The sequence below is a fragment of the Carcharodon carcharias genome, chromosome 24 (genome assembly GCF_017639515.1).
Source record: "Carcharodon carcharias isolate sCarCar2 chromosome 24, sCarCar2.pri, whole genome shotgun sequence".
Taxonomy (NCBI): domain Eukaryota; kingdom Metazoa; phylum Chordata; class Chondrichthyes; order Lamniformes; family Lamnidae; genus Carcharodon; species Carcharodon carcharias.
Window position 1 is genome coordinate 8,034,550 of NC_054490.1, and position 12,641 is coordinate 8,047,190.

Below are 12,641 nucleotides of genomic sequence, written 5' to 3' on the forward strand. Positions count from 1 at the left end.
CTAGTCCCCCCGCCTCTCTCTCCCTGCTCTTTCCCATCCTTCTCGCCTCCCCCCTCTCTTCCTTCCCACTCCCTTCAACCCCTCTTTCCCCCCACCCTGCAACTCTCTCTAATTTACACCTCCCTACCCCAATCGCCCTCTCTGCCCGTACCTGCCCACTCTCTCCCTTCCTTCCCCAATCCCCTTCCACTCTCCATTCCACCACCCCCCCAACCTTCACTCTCTCTCTCTCTCCCACCCCTATAACCAGGGACTCCCCTTACCTACTCTGGTGTCACCTCTGGCCAGTAATTCGAGCATGGGGTTCAGGGTGCCGATGTACAGGTAGTGTCGGAGCTGCATGACCGACATCCAGAGCAGGTGGGTCAGGAAGAGTTTTGAGAGAAGGCAGCTCTTGAAGGATGGAATCTCCTCCTTTTCCTCTTTGGAGTCTGTCAGTGGGAGGGGGGGAGAGGAGAAACGCAAAGTTAAATGGAGCCAGAGCTGACCAAGAGAGAGAGAAAAAAATATAACGCGGTACCTCGCAGAATCGTTACAGCCCAGTGTGTCCTTACCGGCTCTCCGAATGAGCACCGTGACCAAGTTGCCCTGCTTTTACCTCCGTCCCCCTGCACGTTGTCTCCACTCAAATAATCATCCGACGCCCTCTCGAATGCCTCGATCGAACCCGTCTCCTCCCTACTTCCAGGCCCTGGACCACTCGCTGTGTGAAAAAGTTTCTTCTCGCGTTGTGTTTGCTGCTCGTTGCAAACCACTTGTAAATCTGTGCCCCATCGTTCTCGATCCTTTTTAAAAGTGGGAATAGTTCCTCCCTGTTCTACTCTGTCCAGCACCCCCTCGTGATTTCGAACATCTCCATCAAATCTCCCTTCAGCCTTCCAATTCTCCAAGGAGAACAGTCCCGACCCTCTTCAATCTTCATGGCTGAGGTTTCTCATCTCTGGGACTATTCTTGTAAACCTCGTCTGCCCTCTCTCCAATGTGTTCACATCCTTCCGAACGGCACCCAGAACTCTGCACAATACTCCAGCTGAGCTCTAACTATTCTCTCCAATGTGTTCACATCCTTCCCATAGTGTGACACCCAGAACTGTACACAATACTCCAGCTGAGGTCTAACTATTCTCTCCAATGTTTTCACATCCTTCCCATAGTGTGACACCCAGAACTGTACACAATACTCCTGCTGAGGTCTAACTATTCTCTCCAATATGTTCACATCCTTCCTATAGTGTGACACCCAGAATTGTGCACAATACTCCAGCTGAGGTCTAGCTATTCCCTCCAATGTGTTCACATCCTTCCCATAGTGTGATGCCCAGAATTGTGCACAATACTCCAGCTGAGGTCTAATTATTCTCTCCGATGTGTTCGCATCCTTCCCATAGTGTGACACCCAGAACTGTGCAAAATACTCCAGCTGAGGTCTAACTATTCTCTCCAATGTGTTCACATCCTTCCCATAGTGTGACACCCAGAACTGTACACAATACTCCAACTGAGGTCTAACTAGTCTCTTATATAAATTCAGCGTAACCTCCCTGCTCTTGTAGCCTATGCCCCTATTAATAAAGCCCAGGATACTGTATGCTTTATTAACTGCTCTCTCCACCTGTCCTGCCACCTTCTATGATCTGTACACAGGTACGCCCAGGTCCCTCTGCTCCGGAACCCCCTTAAGAATTGTACCCCTTATTTTATATTGTCTCCCCATGTTCTTCCTCCCAAAATGCATCACCCTGCACTTCTCCGCATTGACCTTCATCTGCCAGCGCTTGGACACACCCACTGAGCAACCTCACCCATGGCGGGCTAGGGGAAATGCTCACCCATTCCCCCAGCCTCCCCTCAGAGCAGAGACAGAGGCCATTTGGCCCTCCTTGCCCGAGCTAGCCCCAGCCAAGCAGGCTCACCTTGCCCCGTGGCCCTGTAAATCTTTCCCCTCTAATTCCTCCTTCGGAACGTCCCTATTGAATCTGCTTCCACCGCCCTTTCAGGCAGCGTCTTCCAGATCACGACAACTCGCTGTCTGAAAAAAAAACAATTTCTCCTCATTCTCCCCCCCACCCCCACCCCCCGCCCTCCCCCCCACCGAACTCTGGTTCCTTTGCTGATTAAATTCAATCTGTGTCCCTCTGGTTGCCAATCCTCCGCACCCCCCCACCACCCCCCGGCCCCCACCAAGGGCCCTGCATATGCACATATGTAGCTTCGAGCAAGCATGAGCTGCGTGGCTCACTTATCTCAAAATGATAATCTCAAATTGGTCGCGAGTGCAATGCCTAGGGGCACTCACGATTGTTCAATAAGTGCTGTCCAATTGTGGAATAACGTTTCGAGTTAGACACTACGATCTGAGTTTTGCAGGAATGGGCTAGTTGAGTAGGGTCAGGACTCTGGCCGTTGTGAACAGCCGGAGGAATGTGCCTTTTGATATGGTACGCCAGTTGTTGGGACTTACAGCTTACACACTTGGCATCACGCCAGCATTGAAATTCATATACCACATTACTTATTTGTACGGCAAGCACCATACCTTTTTGGCTCAATGGCAGTACCCTATTGGTGGTAAGGAAGGTGACGGAGGAGAGGTGGGGGGGGTGGTGGGGGGTGCGGAATTAGGGGTTGGAGGAGAACAGAATCTTTACAGTGCAGAAGGAGGCTATTCGGCCCATCGAGTCTGCACTGGCTCTCTGAAAGAGCATCCCACCTAGTCCCACTCCCCAGCCTTTTCCCGGTAACCTTGCACTTTCTCTCTTTTCAGGTAGCAGTCCAATTCCCTTCTGAATACCTCGATCAAACCTGCCTCCAGCGCCCCCCCAACCCCTCTCAGGAAGTTCGTTCCGACTCCAACCATCCTCTGGGTGAAATTTTTTTGTTCCCTCAAATCACGTTTACTCCTTCGGCCAATCATTTTGAAACTGGGCTCTCTGGTTCTTGATGGTCCCTCGAGTGGGAACAGTCTCTCGCTACTTACCCTGTCCATACCCCTCAGGATCTTGAATACCTCTATCAAGTCTCCTCTCAGCCTCCTTTTCTCCAAGGAAAACAGACCCAACCTCTCCAACCCATCCTCATAGTTACCATTCTCCATCCCGGGAATCATTCTTGTGAATCTCTTCTGTACTCTCTCCAAATGCCTTCACACCCTTCCACAAGTATGGCACCCAGAACTGGACACAGTACACCACACGATGCCTAACTAGTGTTTTATACAAGTTCATCATGACCTCCTTACTCTTGTACTCAATGCCCCTATTAATAAAGTCCAAGATACTATACGCTTTAGTAACTGCTCTCTCAATATGCCCTGCCATCTTCAATGACCTATGTACGTGTACACTGAAGTCCCTCTGCTCCTGCACCTCCCTTGGAGATTCTCCCTTTACTTTATACTGTCTCACCATATTCTTCCTGCCAAAATGAATCACCTCACACTTCTCTGCACTGAACGTCATCTGCCCCTTGTCTGCCCAACCCACCAACATATCTATGTCCTTTCGAAGTTCAAGACTATCCCCCATCACGCTTGACAACGTTCCAAATCTTTGTACCACCTGCAAATTTTGAAATCGTGCCCTGTGCACCACCGTCTAGCCCGTTGATACAGACCAGGAAGAGCAAGGGTCCCCCACACTGAACCCTGGGGAAATCCGCTACAGACCTTCCCCCGACCTGAAAAACCAGCATTTATCGCCGCGCCCTGCTTCATGTCAGTCAGCCAATCTCTTATCTCCAAGTGCTTACTCTCCCTTTTATTCCACTGGCTAGAATCTTGCTCACAGCTCTGTTGTGTGGCACTGTGCCCAACGCTGTGCCAGGGAGAGACAGGGAAGGGAAGCTATTCTCACCTTCCGGCCTCTTGGACCGGAGACCGGCACCTTCGCTGGTTTCAATCGCTTCCTGCCCCTCGGCTGCGTCTCCTTCCGTCTTGTCACTCCCCTCATCCTTCTCGTTGTCCGTTCCTACTTCTCCTGCTCGCAAAGGCTCCCGCTGGCTCAGAGTCTCATCCTCAGGGGTGGGCGCCAAGATATCAGACTTTCCACAAGTCAGTCTGTCCAACAAAGGCCAACATTTCCCTCGTGAATTGCCACGTCCAATTGTTACCACAGGGCAGAAGCAGTTTCACGACAAATCGTCAGTCATTCACTATTATTATTACGAGGTGGACGCATGACACAGATACGCTTCCAGTGATTTAAAAATCTACTACAATCTGTAGGTGAGTTCCCTCATGGTGTGTGGAAACCACCTACATCTCACTTCAGAGTGTCTGTTATTCTACATATAAACCCCCCCCGAACCCCTCGATTAGATTCCAGTCTGTAACTCACACCTGGGTATCTGTTATTCTATATATAAACCACCCCGAACCCATCGATTAGATTCCAGTCTGTAACTCACTCCTGGGTATCTGTTATTCTATATATAAACACCCTGAACCCCTCGATTAGATTCCAGTCTGTAACTCACTCCTGGGTATCTGTTATTCTTTATATAAACCACCATGAACCCCTCGATTAGATTCCAGTCTGTAACTCACTCCCGGGTATCTGTTATTCTATATATAAACCACCCCGAACCCCTCGATCAGATTCCAGCCTGTAACTCACTCTCGGGTATCTGTTATTTTATATATAAACACCTGAACCCCTCGATTAGATTCCAGTCTGTAACTCACTCTCGGGTATCTGTTATTCTATATATAAACACCCTGAACCCCTCGATTAGATTCCAGTCTGTAACTCACACCCGGGTATCTGTTATTCTATATATAAACCACCCCGAACACCTCGATTAGATTCCAGTCTGTAACTCACTCCCGGGTATCTGCTATTCTATATATAAACCCCCCCGAACCCCTCGATTAGATTCCAGTCTGTCATTCACTCCACCTTACCCATAGGTGTACCCCTCTGGCACAGGGTATGGAATTTTTCTCCTGGGAAGCAGCACGTATGTCCGCATGATGTGGATGGAGCTGAGGCAGCTAATGAAAAGGAACATGTTCCTCAGGGACATTCCAGTCTCGTACAAAACCTACAGAGAGACAGGCCCGGTAGGGGAGGGGTGTGGGTCTCAGATAAAACAACAGGTACATTTCGCCACTGCTATCACCTGACCCTCCCCCCTCAGCCTACACCCAGACCCTTGCTCTGACCTTCTCCGTGATGTCCCCCCCTCGGAGAACTCCCTAACCCACTTCCACACACTCTCTTTCGCTGCTGCGACACCCTCTAGCACCTCCTCTGGACCCCACTCCCTCTCTAAAGCGGTCTTCGTCCATCTCTCTCTCTCCTTCCATCCCTTCTGCCACCTCCACACCCTCTCTCTCTCTCTCTCTCTCTCTCTCCTGCCATGCTCACTCTCTCGTTCACTGTCCTCTGCACCCATCTCTGCCAACCCCACACTGTCTTGCCGCCCCTCTGACCTCGCCCTCTCTGCCACTCGAAACCCCCAGTCTCGCTTTGTCTCAGGCCTCTCTCAAACTCTTCCCCAACCCAGAGCCTCCCCTCTCCATCTCTCCCCCAACCCCGAGCCTCCCCTCTCCATCTCTCCCCCAACCTCGAGCCTCCCCTCTCCATCTCTCCCAACCCAGAGACTCCCCTCTCCATCTCTCCCGCAACCCCGAGCCTCCCCTCTCCATCTCTCCCCCAACCCCGAGCCTCCCCTCTCCATCTCTCCCCCAACCCCGAGCCTCCCCTCTCCATCTCTCCCCCAACCCCGAGCCTCCCCTCTCCATCTCTCCCCACACACCGAGCCTCCCCTCTCCATCTCTCCCCACGCACCGAGCCTCCCCTCTCCATCTTTCCCCACGCACCGAGCCTCCCCTCTCCATCTCTCCCCCCACCCCGAGCCTCCCCTCTCCATCTCTCCCCCAACCCCGAGCCTCCCCTCTCCATCTTTCCCCACACACCGAGCCTCCCCTCTCCATTTCTCCCCCCACCCCGAGCCTCCCCTCTCCATCTCTCCCCACGCACCGAGCCTCCCCTCTCCATCTCTCCCCCAACCCCGAGCCTCCCCTCTCCATCTCTCCCCCAACCCCGAGCCTCCCCTCTCCATCTCTCCCCACGCACCGAGCCTCCCCTCTCCATCTCTCCCCCAACCCCGAGCCTCCCCTCTCCATCTCTCCCCCAACCCCGAGCCTCCCCTCTCCATCTCTCCCCCAACCCCGAGCCTCCCCTCTCCATCTCTCCCCCAACCCCGAGCCACCCCTCTCCATCTCTCCCCCAACCCCGAGCCTCCCCTCTCCATCTCTCCCCCAACCCCGAGCCTCCCCTCTCCATCTCTCGCCCAACCCCGAGCCTCCCCTCTCCATCTATCCCCCAACCCCGTGCCTCCCCTCTCCATCTCTCCCCCCACCCCGAGCCTCCCCTCTCCATCTCTCCCCCAACCCCGAGCCTCCCCTCTCCATCTCTCCCCCAACCCCGAGCCTCCCCTCTCCATCTCTCCCCACGCACCGAGCCTCCCCTCTCCATCTCTCCCCCAACCCCGAGCCTCCCCTCTCCATCTCTCCCCCAACCCCGAGCCTCCCCTCTCCATCTCTCCCCCCACCCCGAGCCTCCCCTCTCCATCTCTCCCCCAACCCCGAGCCTCCCCTCTCCATCTCTCCCCCCACCCCGAGCCTCCCCTCTCCATCTCTCCCGCAACCCCGAGCCTCCCCTCTCCATCTCTCCCCACACACCGATCCTCCCCTCTCCATCTCTCCCCCCACCCCGAGCCTCCCCTCTCCATCTCTCCCCACACACCGAGCCTCCCCTCTCCATCTCTCCCCCCACCCCGAGCCACCCCTCTCCATCTCTCCCCCCACCCCGAGCCACCCCTCTCCATCTCTCCCCACACACCGAGCCTCCCCTCTCCATCTCTCCCCCAACCCCGAGCCTCCCCTCTCCATCTCTCCCCCAACCCCGAGCCTCCCCTCTCCATCTCTCCCCCCACACCGAGCCACCCCTCTCTATCTCTCTCCCAACCCCGAGCCTCCCCTCTCCATCTCTCCCCCAACCTCGAGCCTCCCCTCTCCATCTCTCCCCCAACCCCGAGCCTCCCCTCTCCATCTCTCCCCCAACCCCGAGCCTCCCCTCTCCATCTCTCCCCACACACCGAGCCTCCCCTCTCCATCTATCCCCAACCCAGAGACTCCCCTCTCCATCTCTCCCCCAACCCAGAGCCTCCCCTCTCCATCTCTCCCCACGCACCGAGCCTCCCCTCTCTATCTCTCCCCCAACCCCGAGCCTCCCCTCTCCATCTCTCCCCCCACCCCGAGCCTCCCCTCTCCATCTCTCCCCACACACCGAGCCTCCCCTCTCCATCTCTCCCCAACCCAGAGACTCCCCTCTCCATCTCTCCCCCAACCCAGAGCCTCCCCTCTCCATCTCTCCCCACGCACCGAGCCTCCCCTCTCCATCTCTCCCCCAACCCCGAGCCTCCCCTCTCCATCTCTCCCCCCACCCCGAGCCTCCCCTCTCCATCTCTCCCCACACACCGAGCCTCCCCTCTCCATCTCTCCCCAACCCCGAGCCTCCCCTCTCCATCTCTCCCCCAACCCCGAGCCTCCCCTCTCCATCTCTCCCCACACACCGAGCCTCCCCTCTCCATCTCTCCCCCCACCCCGAGCCACCCCTCTCTATCTCTCCCCCAACCCCGAGCCTCCCCTCTCCATCTCTCCCCACACACCGAGCCTCCCCTCTCCATCTCTCCCCACACACCGAGCCTCCCCTCTCCATCTCTCCCCCAACCCCGAGCCTCCCCTCTCCATCTCTCCCCCAACCCCGAGCCTCCGCTCTCCATCTCTCCCCCAACGCAGAGCCTCCCCTCTCCATCTCTCCCCCCACCCAGAGCCTCCCCTCTCCATCTCTCCCCCAACCCCGAGCCTCCCCTCTCCATCTCTCCCCCCACCCCGAGCCACCCCTCTCTATCTCTCTCCCAACCCCGAGCCTCCCCTCTCCATCTCTCCCCCAACCTCGAGCCTCCCCTCTCCATCTCTCCCCCAACCCCGAGCCTCCCCTCTCCATCTCTCCCCACACACCGAGCCTCCCCTCTCCATGTATCCCCAACCCAGAGACTCCCCTCTCCATCTCTCCCCCAACCCAGAGCCTCCCCTCTCCATCTCTCCCCACGCACCGAGCCTCCCCTCTCCATCTCTCCCCCAACCCCGAGCCTCCCCTCTCCATCTCTCCCCCCACCCCGAGCCTCCCCTCTCCATCTCTCCCCACACACCGAGCCTCCCCTCTCCATCTCTCCCCAACCCAGAGACTCCCCTCTCCATCTCTCCCCCAACCCAGAGCCTCCCCTCTCCATCTCTCCCCACGCACCGAGCCTCCCCTCTCCATCTCTCCCCCAACCCCGAGCCTCCCCTCTCCATCTCTCCCCCCACCCCGAGCCTCCCCTCTCCATCTCTCCCCACACACCGAGCCTCCCCTCTCCATCTCTCCCCCAACCCCGAGCCTCCCCTCTCCATCTCTCCCCCAACCCCGAGCCTCCCCTCTCCATCTCTCCCCACACACCGAGCCTCCCCTCTCCATCTCTCCCCCCACCCCGAGCCACCCCTCTCTATCTCTCCCCCAACCCCGAGCCTCCCCTCTCCATCTCTCCCCACACACCGAGCCTCCCCTCTCCATCTCTCCCCACACACCGAGCCTCCCCTCTCCATCTCTCCCCCAACCCCGAGCCTCCCCTCTCCATCTCTCCCCCAACCCCGAGCCTCCGCTCTCCATCTCTCCCCCAACGCAGAGCCTCCCCTCTCCATCTCTCCCCCCACCCAGAGCCTCCCCTCTCCATCTCTCCCCACACACCGAGCCTCCCCTCTCCATCTCTCCCCCCACCCCGAGCCTCCCCTCTCCATCTCTCCCCACACACCGAGCCTCCCCTCTCCATCTATCCCCAACCCAGAGACTCCCCTCTCCATCTCTCCCCCCAACCCAGAGCCTCCCCTCTCCATCTCTCCCCACGCACCGAGCCTCCCCTCTCTATCTCTCCCCCAACCCCGAGCCTCCCCTCTCCATCTCTCCCCCCACCCCGAGCCTCCCCTCTCCATCTCTCCCCACACACCGAGCCTCCCCTCTCCATCTCTCCCCAACCCAGAGACTCCCCTCTCCATCTCTCCCCCAACCCAGAGCCTCCCCTCTCCATCTCTCCCCACGCACCGAGCCTCCCCTCTCCATCTCTCCCCCAACCCCGAGCCTCCCCTCTCCATCTCTCCCCCCACCCCGAGCCTCCCCTCTCCATCTCTCCCCACACACCGAGCCTCCCCTCTCCATCTCTCCCCCAACCCCGAGCCTCCCCTCTCCATCTCTCCCCCAACCCCGAGCCTCCCCTCTCCATCTCTCCCCCCACCCCGAGCCTCCCCTCTCCATCTCTCCCCACGCACCGAGCCTCCCCTCTCCATCTCTCCCCCCACCCCGAGCCTCCCCTCTCCATCTCTCCCCCCACCCCGAGCCTCCCCTCTCCATCTCTCCCCCAACCCCGAGCCTCCCCTCTCCATCTCTCCCCCCACCCCGAGCCTCCCCTCTTGCGCCACCCCCAAGTCTCCCTCTCCATCTCCCCCCCAGAGATCACCCCCCACCCCCCCCCCCCGCCGAACTCTCCCCTCGAGCCTCCTCTATCCAAATCTCTCCCCGCGCCCCAGTCTCCGTCGCTCGCCCCAATCACTGGCCCCTGGACGGCTCTCGTGAGTTGGTTTCGATGCCTGCCCCATCTCACCTTGATCACCAGGAACACGGCCGACGAGGAATCGAACGCTCCGTTGTACAGCGTGATAATCGTGGACCGCTTTTTCCCAAACAAGTTTCCGACCTGAGGGTGGGGGGTGGGAGGGGGGGTGCAGAGGCAAGAGAAACTGTCAGCGTAGCTCTGAGGGGGGCCTACAAACGCTGGAAGCCACACTCCCAGGCTGCCCGCGTCAACTGCTGGGCCACAGGCAGCAGGAAAGACCCAGGCTCCAGTCACGGCCTGGTGCCGAGTTTACATGACCTCACTGATACCCGAAGAGGCAATGAGGCAGCCCCCGGTCACTCACACTCACGAGCGCACACGCGCAGAGCGGAGAAAGGCCCAGCTGGGGCGGTGGTGGGTGGGGGGGGGGGGTCTCTGACCGTTAACGGCCACATACCGTACATCAGCAGAGGCATCGAGACACCGGCCCGCCACCCCTCCCACCAAACTCCGATTGGATGTTTCGCTCGCAAAAGGAGCCAGGCCTCTGCACCGATTCACGCACAGCAAGATCCCACGCAGAGCAACGCCCTGAACGGCCAGCTCATCTGTTGTTCAAAATCCGAGCTGAGCGGCGGGTCCTCACGCAGGCCGATGGGGGTGGGGGGGAACCGTGCCCCCTGCTTTCCTTCCCAACAACGGTCGGGGGAGCCTTCAACGTCTCACCGAGCGTTAGAGCAGGTTTAATGTCTCATCCAAATGACGGCACCTCCGACAGTGCAGCACTGCCCCAGTACTGACCCTCAGACAGTGCAGCACTCCCTCAGTACTGACCCTCAGACAGTGCGGCACTCACTCAGTACTGACCCTCCGACAGTGCGGCACTCCCTCAGTACTGACCCTCCAACAATGCGGCACTCCCTCAGTACTGACCCTCTGACAGTGCGACACTCCCTCAGTACTGACCCTCCGACAGTGCGGCATTCCCTTAGTACTGTCCCTCCGACAGTGCGGCGCTCCCTCAGTACAGACGCTGTATCAGTGCGGCGCTCCCTCAGTACTGACCCTCCGACAGTGCGGTACTCCCTCAGTACTGACCCTCTGACAGTGCGGCACTCCCTCAGTACTGACCCTCCGACAGTGCGGCACTCCCTCAGTACTGACCCTCTGATAGTGCGGCGCTCCCTCAGTACTGACCCTCTGACAGTGCGGCGCTGCCTCAGTATTGACCCTCCGACAGTGTGGCGCTCCCTCAGTACTGACCCTCCAACACTGCGGCGCTCCCTCAGTACTGACCCTCCAACAATGCGGCACTCCCTCAGTACTGACCATCCGACAGTGCGGCACTCCCTCAGTACTGACCCTCCAACAATGCGGCACTCCCTCAGTACTGACCCTCCGACAGTGCGGCACTCCCTCAGTACTGACCCTCCGACAGTGCGGCGCTCCCTCAGTATTGACCCTCTGACAGTGCGGCGCTCCCTCAGTACTGTCCCTCCGACAGTGCGGCACTCCCTCAGTACTGAGCCTCCGACAGTCCGTGCTCCCTCAGTACTGACCCTCCGACAGTGCGGCGCTCCCTCAGTACTGACCCTCCGACAGTGCGGCGCTGCCTCAGTATTGACCCTCCTACAGTGTGGCGCTTGCTCAGTACTGACCCTCCAACAATGCGGCACTCCCTCAGTACTGACCCTCCGACAGTGCGGCACTCCCTCAGTACTGACCCTCCAACAGTGCGGCACTCCCTCAGTACTGACCCTCCGACAGTGCAGCGCTCCCTCAATACTGACCCTCCGATAGTATGGCACTCCCCCAGTACTGACCCTCTGACAGTGCGGCACTCCCTCAGTACTGACCCTCCGACAGTGCGGCACTCCCTCAGTACTGACCCTCCGACAGTGCGGCACTCCCTCAGTACTGACCCTCCGACAGTGCGGCGCTCCCTCAGTACTGACCCTCTGACAGTGCGGTGCTCACCTCTCATTCTTCTATGAGTATCAATCTAACTTGCTCAGCCTTTCCTCTCAAACATAAACCTTTCATTCCAGGAATCAGCCTGGTGAACCTCCTGTAAATTGCGTCTCATGCAATCGTGTACTTTCTTATGGAGGCCATAACTGTACCTAGTAAAGGATTCTGAAATATTACAATCAATTCTCCAGATAGGGAAGCTGATTTACTGAAAATTCCCGATTAGATATCTTCAACATTACTGAATCGTCCGAAGCATGTTTTACAGCTACTAAATGAATAGTGGACGGGATACAAGAGCCTGCATTTGGTTAAGGACTGGACAGATCTAAAAACAAAAGGGCGATTTGCTCTTTATTGTTAGTGTGCATCAAGCCTACTTGTTGCTTTAATGCTGCCAGCTGACCCCCTGACCCTTATGCTGAAAACTGCAACTGGGCATGTGTGAGGGGTGTAGGGGGCACATATAAACATAGCCGTTCAAGATTACCTGCATGTTCGTCAGCAGGAAGAGAATTCCACCCACGGCAAGGAAGCAGATCGCTGGGAACAACAGTACTGCACTAGCTATGAGAGAGAGAGAGAGAGAGAGAGAGAAAAGATACTGAGTGAGAACAAGAAATCTTGCATTTATACAGTGCAGCACTCCCTCAGCAGTGTACCCCTGACAGTGCGGCAGTCCCTTAGTACTGATCCTCCGACAGTGCGGCACTCCCTCAGTACTGATCCTCCGACAGTGCGGCACTCCCTCAGTACTGACCCTCTGACAGTGCGGCGCTCCCTCAGTACTGACCCTCTGACAGTGCGGCACTCCCTCAGTACTGACCCTCCGACAGTGCGGCACTCCCTCAGTACTGATCCTCTGACAGTGCAGCACTCCCTCAGTACTGACCCTCCGACAGTGCTGCACTCCCTCAGTACTGACCCTCCGACAGTGCGGCACTCCCTCAGTACTGACCCTCTGACAGTGCGGCACTCCCTCAGTACTGACCCTCTGACAGTGCGGCAGTCCCTCAGTA

At 57.8% G+C, this 12,641-nt stretch overlaps 1 protein-coding gene across 2 annotated transcripts in view; it reads right to left on the reverse strand.

The window, feature by feature from the left end:
- Positions 1 to 12,641, reverse strand: part of LOC121269312 (solute carrier family 43 member 3-like) — a 69,149-nt gene that overhangs the window by 23,353 nt on the left and 33,155 nt on the right. For both annotated transcript variants that reach the window (XM_041173853.1, XM_041173852.1), the window contains exons 5-9: positions 12,113 to 12,189; positions 9,700 to 9,792; positions 4,901 to 5,040; positions 3,852 to 4,054; positions 264 to 431 (exon numbers count right to left, since the gene is read on the reverse strand). In XM_041173853.1, the coding sequence (XP_041029787.1) occupies positions 264 to 431; positions 3,852 to 4,054; positions 4,901 to 5,040; positions 9,700 to 9,792; positions 12,113 to 12,189 (681 nt within the window). The remainder of the gene's footprint in view (positions 1 to 263; positions 432 to 3,851; positions 4,055 to 4,900; positions 5,041 to 9,699; positions 9,793 to 12,112; positions 12,190 to 12,641) is intronic.